The 16,839-nt window shown below is 48.4% G+C and overlaps 1 protein-coding gene and 1 long non-coding RNA gene across 4 annotated transcripts in view; one reads left to right on the forward strand and one right to left on the reverse strand.

The window, feature by feature from the left end:
- Window positions 1–9,190: 9,190 nt before the first annotated feature.
- ARNT (aryl hydrocarbon receptor nuclear translocator) overlaps window positions 9,191–16,839 on the reverse strand; it is a 38,366-nt gene continuing 30,717 nt past the window's right edge. For 2 of the 3 annotated variants that reach the window (XM_079958007.1, XM_079958005.1), the window contains 6 exons: window positions 16,120–16,243; window positions 15,302–15,401; window positions 14,823–14,994; window positions 13,523–13,682; window positions 12,283–12,437; window positions 9,191–11,356 (listed from right to left, as the gene is read on the reverse strand). In XM_079958007.1, coding sequence (XP_079814133.1) covers window positions 11,267–11,356; window positions 12,283–12,437; window positions 13,523–13,682; window positions 14,823–14,994; window positions 15,302–15,401; window positions 16,120–16,243 — 801 coding nt within the window. In that variant the 3' untranslated portion in view covers window positions 9,191–11,266. The remainder of the gene's footprint in view (window positions 11,357–12,282; window positions 12,438–13,522; window positions 13,683–14,822; window positions 14,995–15,301; window positions 15,402–16,119; window positions 16,244–16,839) is intronic. The other variant, XM_079958006.1, reaches the window with a different exon arrangement.
- LOC307205827 lies at window positions 9,655–16,153 on the forward strand. The gene is made up of 3 exons (XR_013834087.1): window positions 9,655–9,758; window positions 15,852–15,957; window positions 16,053–16,153. It is a non-coding gene; the product is annotated as an uncharacterized lncRNA (long non-coding RNA).

Genomic DNA, 16,839 nt, shown 5'->3' on the forward strand with positions numbered 1-16,839 from the left:
GGGTTAGGGTGCGCAAATCCACGGGTTAGGGGGCGCAAATCCACAGGTTAGGGGGCACAAATTACTTGCCTTGCCCCAGGTGCTGACAACCCACGCTACGCCACTGTTGAGGACTACAACTCCCATACCCCTGGCCAACATGGCTGTAGAGCACGGCTGGGAGCACCAGGTTGGTTGGCCCAAATCTCTTTGGGGGACGCGTTTCAGAAGCAGGACTCGATTCAGAAGCAGAAAATAACACCTGCGTGCATTTACAATGAAACCATGTGGAAAGTTAAGATGTCAGTCGCCCACACCTGCAGATGCAGGTGCAAAATAGGCTCCCTTTCCCATGATGCATGACTCTTGCTAACATCTGGCAGCTGCCCATGGGTTGCTTGTTTTTGCAGATCTTGCCAGAGGCAGCAGTTGATTTTCAGAGCAGACAGAATTACACAAGGCATAATTATTAATTAACAGACGGGATTCGACGTGCCAAGGTCCAGCAATGGTTGCTGCCTTAGCTTAAGGCTTCCTAGCTGGCAGTGACCATATAAAGCCACTTCCAGACAACATCTTTATCAAACATTTATCCTGATCTGTCTGCAGGGATGTCAGATGTGTTGGGATACTGCCAGGGAGACAAAGGCCATCATGACCCCACGTCGATTCCGGACGATCCATCGATCTCCCGTAGACACGCAGTATCATTCAATTAGCGACACGAGCTCCAGAAATAGCTTGCCACATTCCAGAGCTGATGCACGCTCTATCAGCAGAATTTGCACAGCGAAAGATGCACGCAGGAGAGCATTATTTACAACTTTATTCAGCGTTGGTCAGAACAAAGAAAACATGACTGCCTGCGTTGATGTCTCAGGCACACAGAGAGAAAACGAAAGCAATAGACAAAATATATACTTCCTGTGAACAGGAAATACGCAGACTCTGTGACTCGCAAAGCCTGCTCCCTTTTAAGGTGGAACGGAAATATCCTAACAAGATGATGTTAACTATTTCAGGAGCCTTCGTTCTAATTAAATCGTTATAACAAAAGGGGGGGGAACCTATGTAAATACTGCATAGAAAATTTGTTTGCTCTCTGGCATCATCTGGTGTTGCATGTTCATAACACATTCAAAGTGTTGTTTTTTTTGACTAATGTGGCTGAGTCCCTAGTATGTTCTGCCATTTCTTTCCTCTATCACAAGAAGTTTGATCTTCCAGGGAAGCAGATTTTGTGATGCAAGACCTCCCAAACTGCTATGGCCTCTTTGAGGCTGCCGCTGTTGGCATAAAAAGAATACTGTAGCCATCTAGTCCGGCCTCCTGTTCTCACCGTGGGCATCCAGGTGCCCCATTGGGGATCCCAGAAGCAGAACCTGAGCACCAGCGCTGATGGGAGCTGGAGTCTAACCACCTTCTCTTGACCCCATCGACATAAGAAGCATGACAGAAGAGAGAGCCTTTTCTGCGGCTGCTTCCATATTGTGGAATTCCCTCCCAAGAGAGGCCAGGCTGAGGCTGGCTCCCTCCTTGCTCGCTCTTTCCGCCAGCAGGCTGAGAGAAATCTTCCTGTTCAAACAGACCTTTGGAAACAAGGGACTCGGCTACATTGGCAAAGAAGAAACGCTTTATATTCATTGCTTATGCATTCTAACACTGCGACGCCAGATGGCGCTGTGGAGTTCCATTTTTGCCAACCCGATTTCTCATACAAAGTTTGCCACGCATTTAATTGAAACGCTTCTTTGATGTGTCTAGATTGAGCATGAGGTGCAGGCAACGCTGATCACTGGGCTGCTGTCAGGTCAGGCTGTGCTTTAAACGTGTTCTGATTCATTATAATCACTGCTTTTAACTAGCTTGTTTTTATTGCTTTGTATTTTTGTCCTCAAATGTTGTAAGCTGCCTTGGATCCCAATTTGGGAATAATAATAATAATAATAATACAGTAATAATAATAAATATTACTTATACCCCACCCCTCTGACTGCTTTCACCCAACTAATCTGGGTGGCTTCCAGCATGAAAGCTTCCCAATACAGGGCTGCCTTCAGATGTCTCTGGAAAGTCTGCAGTTGTCTATCCCCTTGACATCTGAAGGGAGGGTGTTCCACTGGGGAGGCTGCCACCACCGAGAAGGCCCTCTGCCTGGTTGCCTGTAACCTCACTTCTCACAGGGAGGGAACTGCCAGAAGGCCCTCGGAGCTGGACCTCAGTGTCTGGGCTGGACGATGGGGGTGAAGACACTCCTTCAGGTATACTGGACCGAGACTGTTTAGGGGTTTAAAGGTCAGCACCAACATTTTGAATTGTGCTCAGAAATGAACTGGGAGCCAATATACAAATGCATTAAACAATGACAAAATCACATTGGGAGTGTCACAGACTAGCCATCCTTTTGTTAAGTGAGACATGAAGAAGTTCTTGATTTGTCTTTTTCTGCTGCCCTGGAGCTGCTGCTAAGTCTGTTTCTTGCAGGGACCTGGTTTTAAGATCTTTCAGTCCTCCTTAAAATGCAAACCGCAGCCCAGTACCCTCCTGAGGTTGTGGTACTACAGCTCCCGTCAGCCCCAGCCAGTGGGCATCGTAGTTCCCAAAGATGTGCAGGGGTTGGTGTTGGCTAATGAGCACGTACAGAGCTACTCTTTCAGAGCAAATGCAGGACCCATTTCCCCTTCCCTCTAGCATACTTCCCTCTGCAGGAAGATCATTCAACCCGGGCAGCTGCTCTGCTGGGCAAAAGCTCCACCTGTTGGTTCCACCACAACTATAAAAAGCACAGGAGCCCTTTCAGCTGAAGCAGGGGGTGGGAAGGAGGAAGTGGGAAACTTATGACTATATTGCTGGTGGTGGTGGATTCCCTCCCCCCGAAAAGAAATGGGAAATGGGTCATAGGAGGAACTGACTACTTTGCTGCAAGCCATGAAGTGGTTTTCTTTAGGCACAAAATCTGAGCTGCTTCTACACACACACACACACACACACACACACACACCAGTTTGCTAAACTATCTCACATGTATCCCTCCTTTCCTCCAAATAGCTTGAGGGGGCGCTATATCCTCCCAGCAACCCTGTGAGGTAGCTTAGGATGGGAGGCAGTAATGGATGGGCCGAAGTTGCCCCTATTGGAGCTTAATGGCTGAATTTGGCGGTGGCAGTGGGGGAGAGATTTGGTCTATTGGTCCAAAATGCCACAGCCAGACTACTGGCTGGGATTCCGTTTAGATCTCACATAACCCATCTTAAAAGCAGCTGCACTGGTTGCCGGTTTGTTTCTGGTCCCCATTCAAGGTGCCATGATGGCAGGGGGTTGGACTAGATGACCCCTTTGGGTCTCTTGGAACTCTGTGTAAACACACCTGAATGTGAAAGTGAAGCAAGAGCACTCCCTGGTGGGACAGGCCAAAGTAAATCAATATATACTGTTCTGCACACCAGTAGATTGTGGGAAATGTATAAATTGTCCTCATTATTATTCTGGTCCCTGGGCCTCTTCAGAGCCACCCTGCAGCATCACAGAGGCAGAAACTTTAAAAGGGGTGAGAGAAGCAGAGCTTAACCTCTGATACAGGCTTTGCGGAGGCAGCTATTCAGAAGCCAGTGATGTAAAAAGAAAAAGGCAGAGAAGTTTAACTCCTGGCCAGAAGCATCAGTTGCAGGCATCTCAACTCTTCAACTGGCAGAAGCAGGAGGCTGAGAGATGGGGGGGGGGGAGGCGGGGGGATGCTCTGGGGGCAGTGTGGGGTAGTGGTTAATGTTAGAATTCAGGCTCGGTCAGAGGTATGTGCCTATCTCTCCAGGCACCGGCTGAATTCTTTTGACCTCCCTCCGGCGACTCCCGGCAGGAAAAACACACGAGGTCCGTTCCGGCGATTTTCCTCAGGCTGTGAGAAAAACACACCAACTGCTTCTCCTCCTCCCTGCTCCCTGCATATCCCCAGGGAGGGGAATCAGACTCAGACAGAAATGTATCTACATTGCTTTTATTCCTGTCTTCAGCAGTCACACAGTGAAAGATGTCCGCTCTCTTCAACAAACAGAGAGAAACTCCAAACTCCACCCATGTACATCCTGTACAGGTCATATGACACACACACTGAGCTAACATCCGGTGCTCAGTACAGAATGGACTGCCCCTTTGTTTCCATGGCAACAGTCACATACATCCTGTCTGGCTTTGCAGCCACAAGCAGCTGACTGAGCTGCTAGAGCCTTTGCTTGCTGCAGCATTGCTGCTTTAGAATAACATACTCCCTCTAAAGCATCAATGCGTGCTGCGAGCAAAGCGTCATCCAGAGAAGAAAACAAACAGTTGTTATACTTATAACACTCCCCTGTTGTTTCAGTTCCACCCTTGGAACTACACGCCACTGGTTTTACCAATGTACCTCTCTGGTTGTGTGACTTCCAAGGAATGAGTGCTTCTGCATTACCTTGGTTAGCAACTCTCTGTTGTGCCTTTGTCTCTGACTCAGACACAGCTTCAATTTGACCTTGGTCGTTTACAACAGCAACACATGCAATAGCTTGGTTGGCAAACTCTTTTGAATACCTCTTGGGTGGTACACCCTTCGTTGCTCTCTCAGACCTACGTAAGAGGTGCTGCTCTCCCTTGCTTTCTGGTTCAGCCTCTGAACTCTCTGAAGAACCAGTACTAAGCTTAATCAGTGGTTCATCCTCCTCTTCTGAGGGTCTAGTCATTGTGTGAGATTTCTTCTCAATGACTGTGACAACTGAGCTGTCTGAGCTATCGCTGTCATCATCAGTACTACTGAACTCAATAAAATCAACATCATCATCATCAGAATCATCATCATCACCTGTGGGAAATGTGTGAACAATCACTCGCTCCTGTTCAGGAGCACTCTCTAGAAATTTTGTGAGAATCACCTTACCAGATTCAGACAAAATTACTCTGTAGAGACCCTTTTCATAACCCACAAAAATGCCTCTGGCATTCTTTACTCCACCCGGAGCTTCTGTCCTCACATGAGACCCAAAAACCTTGAAATGGGCAACATAAGGTTTTCTGTGGAACAGTTTCTCAAAAGGAGAACTTCCCAATTCATTTGAAAACTTTCTCAACCACGTGTAAGAATACGACATTAGCGACTCAGCCCAGTACTCATGTGGCAGATGTGAACTAAGCAATTGCCCTTCCATTCCCTTTTGCAATTCTTTGTTCACTCTAACACAGACACATCTGTTCCAAGCTTCTTCGGAACTAGCAATTTTGTGTCTTATCCCTTTCTTCTTCAGGAACCTCTGGAAATCCTGTAAGAGAAAAATTGGCTTCTCATCTGTGCAAAGACAATCTATGTCAGCATCATGCATATTTTTAACCTTGTCACAAAACTCTTTAAACCTTTCTAAGGCTTCTTTCGGTCTCTCCAAAAGATAAATCCAGACAAAACCTGTAAAAGAATCAACACATATTAGGTAATACTTTGCATTGCCTCTAGATGGTGCTAAAGGACCAATCACATCAGCATACACCCGCTGAAATGCCCTGTCGACCCTTGAGGTGACCTGCTTGGCGTTCTTCTTGGCTACACCTGCAAAAGAAATCATGTTAGAATCACAATAATTACATTCCATGTAATCACTTTGATCAAAAGTCAACAAATACAGTCCATCTTTCTCTTTGGCAGAAAGATACAACTCTCCATCTTTGTAGATCTCGCAGTGTTGATCATCATAGGACAGTTTTAGTCCCTTCTTGGCAATCTGCGAAACGCTGAGCAGATTGTACTTCAACTCTGGAACCAAATAAACATTGTTTATAGTCAAGTTCAGACTTTTAAGATACACAGTCCCAATTCCGGTGGCTTCCAGCTCTTGACCGCTGGCTTGTTGTACAACGAAGCTTTGCTTCTTAAACGACGAAAACAAATCCCTACGATGGGTCATGTGAAATGTGCAGCCAGTGTCAATGACAAAAGCGTTCTCCACATCTGGCTTGGTTCCTTTCGACATCAAAGCCTTTGCAGGCTTCGCCTGTGACTTGGCATGACTTCTGCCTGACGCCTCAAACTTCGTGGAGCTTCCCTTGGCTCCTTTGTTCTGACGTGGCTTCTTGCAGTACCGCTGAAGATGCCCAGTCTGCCCACAATTGAAACATCGGACAACGTTCAAAGCTACAGCGTCTCCTCCAGTAGCTACAGCAGTGGGGGTGTCTGAACTCCGTTCTTGTCTCCCCCTGTCCTTCACTTCCAGGGCGGCAAGTCTGTCATGTTCACAAAGAACCACGGCAAAGACCCTGTCCGACGTTAGATCAGCTGCTGGGAGAGACCCCAGCTGACTGGCAACCGTTTTGTAAGTCCGATTCAGGCTGTTGATCACCATGAAGCAAAACACTTCCTCCTGCAGACGGAAATTGCGTTCCACCATCTGCTGACGCAGAAATTTCATTTCCGTCAGGTGCGCTTGAACATCTCCATCAGGCGCAAGCCTCAGGTTAGTCAGCTTTTCAAAATACAGCAACGCTGAAGAACCTGCATCTCTCTGATGTGTCATTCTCAGCGTGTCCCAAACATCTTTCGCGTGCTGTAAATCTTGTATATGAATAAGCTGAGAGTCTGACACGCACAGAATTATAGCGGTTCTGGCCTTCACATCCTGTGACTCCCAAGCACGCGTTGGTGCTGCAGGGATGGGGTTCTCAATCACCCCAAACAGTCTCTGATTCTGCAGCAAGGCCTTCATCTTAATAGACCAAGATGCATAATTGTCACTGGTCAAGAGGGGTGGAGAAGGCAGGCCTCCCCCCTTCTTGGCATCCATTTTGAGTCCTTGCATTGACTCTCAAACACAAGCCTCTAAAATCCAATAGCTGGCTTGTTTACACTCTGTGCACCTGGCAGCTCTAACACTGGCGGCTTGGAAAGTCCCCTTTCAACAGTTCCTTTGTAAGGGCCTAGTCTAAACACGAGCTTTTTCTGCCTCTCTGGGCACAGCCTGACTTCCAGCCCTTATCTTGAAACTGGCCTGCGTTGCTAAGCAACCACATTCCTTTCCTTGGACAGGAAAAACCACAGGAATGTTTGGAATGCAGACTCTTCTCTCTCGGAGCTGTTTTTCCCAAACGTTGCTCCCATGAAGCAGAGAATTAATCCATCTGCATTCACACTCTTAAGCCCGAAAATCTCATACCTGGGCTCCGTAGCTTGGCTTTCAGCTTCTTCTGGTGAGCTCCTGGCTGCAGAGAATCAGCCTCCATCTCAGGCTTCCATGGAGAGGGATGAAAATAGCAGCTCTGCTCCTATTTCTGCAGAGTTCCATGGATCGTAGCAACCATCCTCTGCTACCACTGTTAGAATTCAGGCTCGGTCAGAGGTATGTGCCTATCTCTCCAGGCACCGGCTGAATTCTTTTGACCTCCCTCCAGCGACTCCCGGCAGGAAAAACACACGAGGTCCGTTCCGGCGATTTTCCTCAGGCTGTGAGAAAAACACACCAACTGCTTCTCCTCCTCCCTGCTCCCTGCATATCCCCAGGGAGGGGAATCAGACTCAGACAGAAATGTATCTACATTGCTTTTATTCCTGTCTTCAGCAGTCACACAGTGAAAGATGTCCGCTCTCTTCAACAAACAGAGAGAAACTCCAAACTCCACCCATGTACATCCTGTACAGGTCATATGACACACACACTGAGCTAACATCCGGTGCTCAGTACAGAATGGACTGCCCCTTTGTTTCCATGGCAACAGTCACATACATCCTGTCTGGCTTTGCAGCCACAAGCAGCTGACTGAGCTGCTAGAGCCTTTGCTTGCTGCAGCATTGCTGCTTTAGAATAACAGTTAAGACACTGAGCTAGGGACTGGGAGCAGAATTGAGAGGCCTTTTGCTGTAGCTGCTCTGTCATCATGGCGTTGCATGTTTACCTGAGCTAGGTGAGTGTTAAGGCTGTAACCACGTCAGAGATCTGAGGGAGGGAACCAGCTGAGTGTGTGGAACAGCCCGCAATTGAATCACTGGCAGTTCCAGTTTTAGAAATAACCCCCCCGAGAACCTGAGCCAGCCAGTCAAAGTAGGCATCCCTAAGTGAAATGGACCAATGTTCCTGCATTGGAGGGGGTGGGATACATGGCCACAGGGTCCCTTCCAACTCCGTGTAAGGCAGCTGCTACGTGGTTTGTGTCCATGTAGAAGAAAGGTTGTGGCTGCCCTACACCCCATACATTTAAGGCTCCCCCCCCAAAAAAAATCCTGGGAACTGTAGCTGCGTTTCCCAGCACCCCTAACAAATAAGTTCCCAGGATTCTTCGGAGGTTAAATGTAGCGTGGCCAAACCGATTTTTTTCTCTGTTGAGAGAGGGAAGTAATGGTTCTTATTAAAAAAGGATTAAATGAGTTTAAATAGATCTCCTGATAGCTATTTATGCACAATAGAGCCTCCAGATATAGAAGCAATATATCCTGGGAGTAGCAGGAAACAGGGGAAGCTGCTCCTCGTTTCTGGCCGTTGTGGGGAAAGCACCCAGTGTAATGAACCATTGGCTCTGCAGAAGTGTCTCTGCCAGTTCACAGGTCTGCTAGAAAAAAAAGAAACCTTTGTCCAATCTCATTAAGAACCATGAGGACTGGGATCTTACTTTATTTTTTCTTGAAAGTAGCTCAGTGATAAGGGTGGTGGGGGTGGGCTGCGGCGCAGTGCACTATGGGTAAAGTGGCATTGGGGTGGGGAGGTGGGCAATGTTCAGGCTCTTGGGCAGGAGAGAGGAATGCTGCCTTCTGTACCAAGGTTTCTTCCTTACTGCCAGCCTGTGCCCCATTGAATGCATACTCAGGGTGCCTTGTGAGTCATGGAGCATCCTGGGTACAGGGAAGGGTTGCAGCTCAGCAGCAGGACATCTGCCTTGCATGCAGAAGGCCCCAAATCCAATCCCCTGTGGCATTTCCAGGAAAGCTGGGGGAGATCCTAATCCTCGAGGTGTCGGGAATATACTGTTTTTGAGGTACTGGTCAGCTGACACCCCCCACAACGCCCCATCTCTGGAAACAGACCCTAAAGCACAGCCTCATGAGATTCTGAATCCCAATGTCTATCCCACAGCACATGAGCCTGAGATGGCACAGCGGTCCAAGTTAATTTGGCCCTGGGGGAAACACCATATTCCTGTATTCTTAAAACCCACCAGCTGAAATTCAGGAAAAAAGAAACTCTTTTCTCATCAAAGCTGAGCACAACATCATGAATAAAACATATGGCATATCGTTTATTTTGCATAATTGCTCTGTTAAGCCAGGGCAAGGGACAAAAGGCCGACACGAAAAACAGTAAAATGCGTCTGAGATACGGGCCCACAGACATCATCAAGCTGGTCCTCTTCATCATGAGGGCCAGAAACTTGATTTTTTTTAAAGTACACAAAAAGGGGGGGAAAGAACTAGAAATTATCCAGATGCTGAATTATGCAGTCATTACTAAAAAGTTATTGTTGCTTTTAAATCGCAAAGTGGTTGGTGCCATATTTTTGGGACGCCGGGAGATCAATCCTTGCACTTTGGCAAACAATGGCTGAGTTTTGCAAGATAGAAATGAGAATCGCTGTGGGTTTTTAAAAGAATTTATCCTGATCTTTCATTTTTCCTTCTCAGAAAAGACAGCACTGCATTGTTACACTATTCAATATTGTATACATAACTTCTGGAACACGAGAGGAACAGTCTTCCCCTCTATCCAAAGCCTGGGGTGAAGCCCACTTTCAACTGAGATTTATGAAAGACAGTGGTAGATTCCAAGAATTCAGGCTTCATGACAAATGTAAGTATATTTCGATGACGACCACACATCTCCAGAACAAGGTTCCCATCGTCTCATCTCAATTCTTACTCCCCACCCCCTAGAACAGGTGAGCAGGATGATGCCTGGATTGGGGGGGGGGAGAGACAGGTATGTGTGTTCTTTACCCCCCACTGAAGAAGGGGGGGGGAGGGGAAGACATCACCAGAAACAACAGATGGACAGGAAACCTGCTCAGATTAAATCTGCTTGTTTCCAGAATTGTGTGAGCGCCGGGGGAAGATTGCAGCCCTGTCCCATTTCACATTAAGAGAGGGATGGACACAAAGGGGACCCACGTGAACCCCAAAATCCTCAACAATGCAACAACAACAAAAAGCTTTTGTGCTACGGATGCTTTTTATGGCTTGGAAGTGTCCCCCGTCCTGAAGCGTTACAAGAAAAAAGGAAGCCAAGAGGGTTCCGCTAATGAGCGAGACCCACTTTTGATTGCACAGGTTATGGGAGGAAACAGGGCCAACTTCAATGGTGGATACCTTGAGTCTCATCATCCCAGAAGGCAAACACCACACTTGCTTGTCTGGGTTTCCAGAGAACAGAGGAACCTGAAGGCTTCCTTCAGGACAAGCCATGCCTACTTTTTCCTTGACTAGCCAGGTGCAGCCAGCTTCAATGTCCCCCAACTTCCTTGTTGTTCCCAGTGCCAACTGGCACCCCAGTTCCCCTATACATTATGGGAAGAGCACAATGCTCTAAAGACATACACAGCATTCAAGCCCTGGTGGGGGGCTTGGCGGCTGCTGGGAAAGGGGGGCACTTGAGAAAGTTGCTAGCCCAGCAGGGTGAACCGTTGGGGTGGGGGCAGGCAGACGCCTCCATTTCATTAACACTGCTCGAGGGAGATAACGTGCAAGACCTGAACACACGAGTGCGGACGCTAGTGAAACGAGTGCGCGGCAACGAGTTCCTCTATATGCCTCGGGTGTTCACAGGTGACGGAATTACACAGCGCTTTAAGCATCATTTCAGGGGGCAAATTCTGCCCCCATTCCCTGACATCGTATAAACAAGAATACAATTTTGATATATTTATATATATATGTATATATGTATAAAAGGTTATGGCGTAGGGTGTTTCTTTTTTAAAAATCCAAACACCCATTGAGCTTTTAAAAATCCCTGATGATCGCACACTGAGCATCGTCCACTCATCGGGCTCCCCAAGTCCTCGCGACTGCTTTTGGACTCTGCACACGCGGCTTTCTCCAAAACACAACCGGTTTGCGGCAGGTCTGCTGGGAAGGAGGGAAACAGCGGCCTCGCCGGAGGCTCCACCCAAGTTGGGAATGAGCCGGACTCCCTCTGCGACGCCTCGCCTGCAGCGCTTCTGCTTCCCAGACGTAGGAAGACTTTGGCAGTCTTTGACAGAAGTTAGAAAGGGGGGGGAGTCACAAACGCTCCTCCCTCCCTGCGTCGCTACACGGGGGGCCAGGGGAAACTGCACCATCTGCACAGATCTTTTCCCATCCTTATTCCGAAAAGGGGGGGAACATGTTCAGCTCAGGAAACTCTTCATTGTTGTAGCTGGCTCCTTGTTCCCCTAGCATGGACAACATGTCCTGTAAATGAAAGGGAATTAGAAAATGAGAATGAAATTATCGTTGCTTAGGTGACAGTGCACTGTATCTTCTAGGACGGGCAGAAAGTGGTTCCTGAATGCAGGAGAAGGGTTTCCTACTTGCAAACATTTAACAGCGCCCCCTAAAATGAACCCCACCCTCAAATGTGCTATGTAAAACCTTTATCTGTATTAACTCAGATCCCTTCTGGATCATACATTTAAAGCACCCTTATACCACTTTAGGGACGCGGGTGGTGCTGTGGGTTAAACCACAGAGCCTAGGACTTGCCGATTAGAAGGTCAGCGGTTCGAATCCCCACGACGGGGTGAGCTCCCGTTGCTCGGTCCCTGCTCCTGCCAACCTAGCAGTTCGAAAGCATGTCAATGTGCAAGTAGATAAATAGGTAACGCTCTGGCGGGAAGGTAAACGGCGTTTCCGTGTGCTGCTCTGGTTCACCAGAAGCGGCTTAGTCATGCTGGCCACATGACCCGGAAGCTGTACGCCGGCTCCCTCGGCCAATAAAGCGAGATGAGCGCCGCAACCCCGGAGTCAGTCACGACTGGACCTAATGGTCAGGGGTCCCTTTACCTTTACCTTTATACTACTTTAATAGTTATGGCTTCCCAGAAAGAATCCTGGGGACTGTCGTTTGTTAAGGGTGCTGTGAGAGGATCTAGAGCTGCTGCTGGTCTGTGTAGAAAATACTGAGTTAGGTGGACCAATGGTCTCGCTCAGTATAGTGCGGCTTCTTGGGTTATCAGTGCTTTTAAATAAATCAAAGATGGGGAAATAGAGTCGGCTGCTGGAGGTTTAAATCCTGGTTTGGATCCCTAGCAAGAGGATCATTGGCGTCTTGGCCTCTGTTTATAAAACGGGGAGCAGGAAACGTTACTGGAATTGTGGCAGAGGGGAGGTTGACTGACCGGGAAGACTTCCGACTGGTTTGGTGGTGGCTGCTGGGCGTGCGACTCGCTTGGACTCTGTCCGTGGTGCTGACCCTGCCACTGCGACCACACAGCGACTCCCTCCGCTGCCCGGGGCTGGAACGGGGCTGGGGCCTGCCCGCTCTCTCCAGCAGCTTTGAAAGGAACAAAAATGCGGTTAGCACCGAGTGTAGGAAACAAGACTGTTCTTTCCCCATGCCCTTGATAACACGCTTTGGTCTAGATTGACTGGTTTGGCTGGGAAGGAGTTGGTGGGCGGAAACACCCTGCTTTGGGCTGCAGAAAGAGGTCTAGCAATCAGAAGTGGGGCAGAAGGTAGATCCCAGGTGGGATGCCCTCCCTTGTGAGGTGAGCCTGTCTCCCTTGTTATTGAAATTCAAGAAGCATTTGAAAGTATTCCTGTTGGAAGACTGAGATACTGTTCCCAGCAACCATGAAATGATTGTGCAATTGATGGCATGCTCTGAATAACTCTTGCAATGTTACAGAGACTTTGGACATATTGGAGAACTGAAATTTGGATGAACTCTAATATGCAGTTGATTAAGAAACTTAAAGCACCCACAGAGGGGAGGAGGGGAGTCCTAAGATTTGGGAGAATCTTGTTTTATTTTAAACTTTTCTTTTATTGAAAAATGTTCATCGTGATTTATTTTGTAAAACCAATACAAATTATTTCAAAAAATTGATTATGCTTTTGTTTCCACGACAAATACATTTAAAAGGATGTAGAATATTAATCAGCCAAAGGCTTGGTTGAAGGGAAATGCTTTTGCCTGGCGCCTAAAGATATGCAAGGAAGGTGCCAGGTGGGCCTCCCTGGGGAGAGCATTCCACAAGCAGGGAGTCACTACATGTTGTCATGTTGCCAGCCTCTGGACCTCTCTTAGAGGAGGCACATGAAAAAGGGACTCAGATGAGGATCCCAGGGTCCATGTAGGTTCATATGGAGAGAGGCGGTCCTTGTGGGCTCTTGTTACGTTCAGGCATGGTCTCCCTGGCCCTAGCAGAAGGTGCCTGGATTTGAACCTGGGACTTTCTGCAAGCAAAGCAGGTATTCTTCTGCTGAGCTCCGGCCCTTCCCGCTGTGCCCAACATACACGCCCATCATTTCACAGCGTTGCTTCTGCAGAACGAGGAACTGCACGGCGACAGAGTCCTGCCTCTTCAGCAGAAGGATCACCGCTTGCAACTTCCAAACCCGGTGGGGAACACTCACCAAAGCTGGCGTTGCGGCTGGCAAGGCTTGGGTAGGCAGACCCGCCTGGCGAAGCTGTGGAGCCTTGTGTCGACATGGGGCTGAAGGAGGACGGGGTGCCTTGGAAGGTGCCCATGGCAAAGGAAGGCGGCCGAGTCTTAACAGCGTGGGAAGCCGCCTGCTAGAAGAGCACGAAAAAGAAATTTAAACAGTGAGCAGATAAATAAAAAGCAACGGGTAGGTTACGGGAAGCTGGAGGCACAAATACAAGATGGGTGGCACCTGGCTTGAGAGCAGTACATGTGAAAAGGATCTAGGAGTCTTGATTGACCACAAACCTGACATGAGCCAACAGTGTGACGCGGCAGCTAAAAAAGCCAATGCAATTCTGGGCTGCATCAATAGGAGTATAGCATCTAGATCAAGGGAAGTAATAGTGCCACTGTATTCTGCTCTGGTCAGACCTCACCTGGAGGACTGTGTCCAGTTCTGGGCACCACAGTTCAAGAAGGACACTGACAAACTGGAACGTGTCCAGAGGAGGGCGACCAAAATGGTCAAAGGCCTGGAAACGATGCCTTATGAGGAACGGCTAAGGGAGCTGAGCATGTTTAGCCTGGAGAAGAGGAGGTTAAGGGGTGATACGATAGCCATGTTCAAATATATAAAAGGATGTCACATAGAGGAGGGAGAAAGGTTGTTTTCTGCTGCTCCGGAGAAGCAGACACGGAGCAATGGTTCCAAACTACAAGGAAGAAGATTCCACCTAAACATTAGGAAGAACTTCCTGACAGTAAGAGCTGTTTGACAGTGGAATTTGCTGCCAAGGAGTGTGGTGGAGTCTCCTTCTTTGGAGGTCTTTAAGCAGAGGCTTGACAACCATATGTCAGGAGTGCTCTGATAGTGTTTCCTGCTTGGCAGGGGGTTGGACTCGATGGCCCTTGTGGTCTCTTCCAACTCTATGATTCTATGATTCTATTGTATGATTCTATGATTCTATGGAGTGTATGTCCTTGCAGGAACAAAATGACCTTCCTTGGAGATTTTTAAGCAGAGGCTGGATGGCCGTCTGTTATGTACAATCTCGTTGAGATTCCTACATCGCAGGGGATTGGATTAGATAACCACCAGGGGTCCCTTCCAACTCTACAGTTCTATGATTCTATGAGGCAGAAGCTTCCTATACTCCTAAACCAGGCCCAGTTCCAGTTCCTCCAGCAAACACGGCAGCTTGTGACTATTCAACACAAAACTGTGGCTAAGCCCAGTTCTTATTAGGGATGCCCATATATATGGCCTGTAGGAAAAAGACAAAAACTACCTGGGCAGTGAAAGACGTGCGTGTCGTCCCTGAAGCCCACGTGGTCCCGGAGACCTGATCGGGATTGGAGTGGCGAGAGATCTGGGCCAGGATCTGCCCTGCCGAGGCTGAATGCGGTGCTGTGGGCAGCTGCTGCTGAATGACGTTCACGGGGGGCACCATTGTGCTGCTCCTACAGAGGCGAGGAAGAGGGCAGAGTTAAGGGAGGAAAGGCCAGTGTGGCTGAAGAGGCACGCAGACAGCTGGCATGCCATTCATTCCTCAGTTTCCATCTCGCCTTTCTTCTGAGGAGCTCAAGGCGGCATATGTGGTCCCCCCGCCCCCTTTGATGTAGGTTAAGCTGCGAGACTGTGAGCTTGATGGCTGAGTGAGGATTTGAATCCTCACTCACTCTAACCACTGCACTGCAGAGGCTGGACTAAACTGAAAAGGAACCTCAGCCAATCACAGGAGTCTTAAGACTATCCCTTGGAACTCACCTGAAGTTCTCGGTGGGACGAGGAGCTATGAAACTGCTTCCCTGGGAGAAGAGGGACTGGCTGGCGGGCAGAGAGCCAGAAGAGACGGCTTTCGTCTGGTCTGATTGAGAGAGAGAGAGAAGCATGGTTAGCCCCGACCTGGCCACCCAAGAACGCGATATTGGGCAGTATCTAACGAGGACCTACTGATACTAATGGGCTTTATTCCGAGAGACTGGCTCTCTCCTTGCCCTTCCTGCTGGCAGATGAAGATAAATTTATTCTGACAGGCTTTTGGGAATGACTGTTTTTAAGGAAAGGGCTTCTGACACTGCCGTGCTGCTTTTTTATTATCTATATTTCAATCTGCCTTTATGCTATTTTCATTCTAGTTTAAACAAACTATTTTAAAATATGCTTTTAGCTTCTTCTACTTTCTCTGTGCCATTTTAACTTGTGTAAGTCACCTTGAGTCCCGGCCTGGGGAGAAGGCAGGATTTATAAATTAAACAGCTAAATAAGGAACAAATCCACTACCTTTGTTCATTTCAAGGGGTCCTGGTTTTAGCAGGACTAATGCTGGATCCAACTCATAGGAAGCTATAGCAAAAAGGCTGCTTGGGCCCATCTCGCCCAGGACTGTCGACACTGACGGCAGTGCCTCTCCAAGGTTTCAGGTGAGGTGGGACGTCCCCAGCCCTACCTGAATATGCCCCTGGGGATTGAACTTGTGACCTTTGGCATTCCCCAAGGTTTCTCTTTTTTCTCCCAGGGGATGGACCAACATGGCTACCGATTACCGGCTCCGATTTCCCACCCCCCGACTCCCACCCTCTCACCTGTGCTGATGCTGCTGTAAATTTCACTGAAGCGAGGATCCCGCTCCTGACTGAAGAGGGTCTCTGCTTTCTCCAGAGGTTTGCCATGTTCTGGGCCGGTGGTGGCCACCGGTTGAACGGCAGCCTGGAAGGAGATGAGCAAACACAGGGTTGCACAGTCAGCTCAATCCTACTCCTGAGTAGATCCTCTGAAATCGATGTGCCTAAGGCCAGTCAAACCCATTAACTGCAGAGTCTTGAGTATGATTAATGTTGGATACAATCTGCAGATGTCAATATGTGCACACACAACTAAATAAGTGATAAGCCCAGGGATTTATTTCCATTTGCATCCCCCACCCCGTCCCGAGAGTTCAGGGCACAATACCCCATTCCTCCTCCCCTAATTTTATCCTCACAACTACCCCAAGAAGTGGGTTAGGCTGAGAGATGGCAACTGGGCCCCTGGACACCCCAATAAGCTTCACAGCTGAGCAAGGATTGGAATCTAGGTGTGTTCTAACATAAATCCTGCAACATGCCACTTAAATGAGAATGGACAGGGTGGGAGAATCCTGTTTGGATTGCCACTCCACAAAATCTATGTTTTCAGTTGTGTGCATGCAAAGGGGGCAGGCTGAAGGATGGCTGAAGAGGGGAGTTATGAAAAAAAAAGTCATTTCTTCCTCTCATGCCACTGCAGTCCTGTATTGAACGACTCCTCTAGTCGCCAATGGCGAC

The sequence above is a fragment of the Podarcis cretensis genome, assembly GCF_951804945.1.
Source record: "Podarcis cretensis genome assembly, chromosome: 16".
In the NCBI taxonomy this organism is placed as follows: domain Eukaryota; kingdom Metazoa; phylum Chordata; class Lepidosauria; order Squamata; family Lacertidae; genus Podarcis; species Podarcis cretensis.